General features: G+C 61.8%; 1 protein-coding gene across 1 annotated transcript in view; it reads left to right on the forward strand.

The window, feature by feature from the left end:
- KIAA0513 (KIAA0513 ortholog) overlaps window positions 1–3,578 on the forward strand; it is a 38,602-nt gene that overhangs the window by 9,449 nt on the left and 25,575 nt on the right. The window contains exons 2-5 of the mRNA XM_019505429.1: window positions 83–596; window positions 2,389–2,488; window positions 2,785–2,858; window positions 3,418–3,488. Coding sequence (XP_019360974.1) covers window positions 250–596; window positions 2,389–2,488; window positions 2,785–2,858; window positions 3,418–3,488 — 592 coding nt within the window. The 5' untranslated portion in view covers window positions 83–249. The remainder of the gene's footprint in view (window positions 1–82; window positions 597–2,388; window positions 2,489–2,784; window positions 2,859–3,417; window positions 3,489–3,578) is intronic.

Genomic DNA, 3,578 nt, shown 5'->3' on the forward strand with positions numbered 1-3,578 from the left:
TATATGGGGGTCCCTAGTTGGGGCTGTTTGGGAGCTCTTGGGGCCGCCGGCTTCAGCGATGCTTGTGTCTCGCCTCTTTCAGATGCCTCGTCCTGCAGCACAGAGCCCTGTGGAGACCCCCGCCAGCTTCTCCGATGCGCCCCGCTGCTGAGCCACCCACGGCCTTGGGCGCGCAGTGAGGGGTGAAAGGGAAACCACAGCCGCTGCCTCCACCACGGTCTCTGCTCTCTGCTCCCCTCTCGCCGAGCCATGGAGGCCACCGACGTGCCGGTGGGGAACCTCATTGACTTTGACTGCGAAACGCCCGCCGATGTCCCTGCTGCATCCCCTCCCGTGCCCCCTCCCAGCGGCCCCGGGCTGCTGGAAGACCCCGGGGACCCAGCGGGCGCCGGCGAGGAGAGCGATGCCACGGAGTCGGCCGACAGCGAGAACGACATGGGGGACTCGCCCAGCCACCCCAGCTGGAACAGCTACCGCCGCTCCTCCTCCAACGAGTCCTTCTCCTCCAACCAGAGCACCGAGTCGGCCAAGGACGAGGTGCTGGCGCAGCGCCGGGAGTTCATGAGGCAGTACGTGGAGAAGATCTTCACCGGCGGGTGAGTGGGGCACGGAGCAAGGGGCATGCTGGATGGGGCAGGGGCTAGGGCAATGGTGGGGCTGCCCCATGGAGCAGTGCATGGTGGGATAGCTGTGGGGGGATGTAGTCGTGCTGTGCAGAGGTGCATGCTGGGATGGGTGTTGGAGGTGGGGCAGGCAGGGGTGTGCAGTGTCCTGTGCAGAGGTGCATGCTGGGAGCAGAGAGGGAGTAATGAAGCCCCTGGCCTTTTGGCAGGGGTCTGCCCTCCTGCAGCCTCCGCAGGGCTCCAGGCCTCATGGCAGCTGAGACGCAGCAGTGGGCGAAGCCTGTGCCCACTCTCCTGCACGGTGCACGGTGCATGGTGCATGGTGCATGGTGCAAGCCAAACGGGTGGAGGCCAGAAGCCCCCGCTAGCATCTGGCCGCATGGCCAAGGCCCCTGGGGTCTCTCGCTGGGGTAGCTGCCAGGGCCATGCCTACGCTGGCGCTCTTCAGACATGCTGCACCCCCCACCCCCACCATCCCTTCCCTGCCTCTTCCTCCCGCTGCGATGCACAGACCAGCACGTCCCCTCCTGAGCTCCTGCGCCTGGTGCTGCCTTCCCGGCTCAGGCCCAGCTGCCAGAGCGCATCACCCCGCATGACTGCCCGGTGAATGCGGATGCATGTGTGGGTTGGGGGCAGGGAGAGAGGTGCCGTGACCTGGCCTCCCTGCCTTGCCCTGTCCCAGCATGCGTCCAGCTGGACCCGTGCTGCTACCCCTGCGGCCTTTTGCTCTCCGTGCTGCTGCAGTCGAATGCAGCAAAGGCAGCTGAGCAAATCAGGCTGGACCAGGAGCCAGAGCCAGAGCCGCTCGTTTTGCTGAGGGCAATTCTGTCGTTGCTGCTTTGGAAATGAGTGGCTCCTTCCTTCCTCATCAGCAGCAGGGCAGAGCACAGCGAGGGGCCTGAGCATCGGGAGAGCAGGCCAGGAAGGGTCTGGTCACCCATCGCTGTGGGGGGTGGTTGGTTGTTCCTGCCTGGACCTGGACCACAGTCCCTGAGCAGGGGCAAACATCTTGCAAACGTCTTTGGCCCGTGTCGTCCAGCCTCCCACCCGTCCTGGGTGATGGGAGCTAATGAATCACCGCTGAGACAGCTTAGCGGCTGTCACGGATCACATCACAGCATCCCTCCAGCACCCGAACGAGCTCCATCAGGAAGCTCCTCTTCCCGGGAGGCAGCTCCAGAGCTGTGCCGCTCTGGCAGGCTGGACCCTTCCTCCTCCTTTCTAGCCTGAAGGTTTCGAGAACCGTTTGTTCTTGCAGCAGCCTTGTCCTTCAGCTCAAGTAGCCCCCGGCGGCTTGTGCCTGGTGTATTTATAGACAGCAAAGCTAGGCGAATGAAGCCCAGCTCCTCCAGTCTTTTCCCATCAGATGTGCTGTCCGCCCCTTTGATCTTCCTGGCAGCCCCTACTCTGGTTGGCAAAATCTTCCTTGGACAGGGGGTGCGGAGAGCTGAGCGGTGTAGGATTTTCCTGCTTCTTCTAGTGCTGCCTTTCTTCGCTCACCCTGGGATCCTGGTTGCCGCTTGCATAACAAGTGTGCTCTGCTCAGTGATCTGCAAAGCTGAGCAGCAATGAAATCCGGGAGCGCCGCATCGAGGAGCAGAGACCAGGGGTAGGCGGGAGGGACGGGGAGTAGCAGTAATCCAGGGGCGTCCTGCCCGGGGAGCCGTTCCCGTGCTGTTAATCGCACGTTGCACTTTTCTGAGCCAACTCACGCAGGCTTGGGAGCCGGGGATGTGTTTCAGTGCGGACGTGCTTTCCATTGCAGAGAGGACCTGGACCAGGAGGAGAAGGCCAAGTTCGGGGAGCTGTGCAGTGGCGAGAACGGCAAAGGCCGGGAGTGGTTCGCGAGATACGTGAGCGCTCAGGTGAGGGAGCGCGGCTATCTTGTCTGAGCAGGGGGGGCCGTGGCAAAGGTAGGCTGTTGCTCTACTGCTGCCTTTTGCTGTGCTGACGATGTGTCCGTCACGGTCTCGGGGAGGTTGAGCCTTGCAGAGAGCGCCCCGAATTGACAGTCCTCTTGGAGAAACTCTCCAAGACCACGTCCGTGTGCTTGAAACTCCCTCCGGATGGGCCAGGCCAGCTCGGTGGCATGCCTTTGAGGAAGCCTCCCGGTTTCAGCTGCCCTTCCCAGTGTTGACGCCAGCTTTGTCTGTGCTTGCAGCGCTGCAACTCCAAGTGCGTCTCCGAGCAGACCTTCTACCGGCTGGTGCAGTCCTTCGCCGTCGTGCTCTTCGAGTAAGTCAGGCTGGCTGGGAGAGCGACACGTTCGGGGGCCGAGTGCTTGCTTGCTGGCACGTTAAAGCCGCCACGCTGCCGGAAAGCAGCTGCAGCTGAATCAAACCTCAGCCCTACGCTGCTTTCTGGTTGGTGTCACTGCCCTGTTTAAATGCAGGGCACCGTCTTTGGTGGGACCTGCCCAATCCAGCCACTGTGCCCACCTTGCTCCCAGCTGGTTGCTTGGCTCCTAATTTGCTTGCAGGTGCTTCAGCTTGACAGCCACGTACTGGGAGAGCAACGTGCACACCATGGCTAGAAAGCAGAGGGTCTAGCAGGGTGTGAGACCCGCAGATGCCTCCTGCCGCTACTACTAGTAGCAGAGTGCAATGCAGACAAGGGAGCCGGGGGGGTTAGGATGGGGGGATGCAGGGTGTCTGGGGTACGTTGAGACCCTCAATAACAAGTGTGACCCAGACCCAAACCACGTGATGCTCCTGCTCCTGGGACCCAGGCATGGGGTTTTACTGCTTTGGCTACCTCTGCTTGATCCTTCCATCTCTTCCCCCTCCATTTCCAGGTGTCACCAGATGGACGACTTCGGCCCTGCCAAAAACCTGATGACCATGTGCTTCACGTATTACTATGTCGGTAAGAGGCTCCAGCTGCCTGGCTGCTTTGTGGCTGGAGGAGAGGGGGCGTTGACACAACTTGGCATTGTAAAGCGTGTGCGGTGCAATC

Source organism: Gavialis gangeticus, unplaced genomic scaffold (assembly GCF_001723915.1).
Source record: "Gavialis gangeticus isolate Ggan-Ray unplaced genomic scaffold, GavGan_comp1, whole genome shotgun sequence".
In the NCBI taxonomy this organism is placed as follows: domain Eukaryota; kingdom Metazoa; phylum Chordata; order Crocodylia; family Gavialidae; genus Gavialis; species Gavialis gangeticus.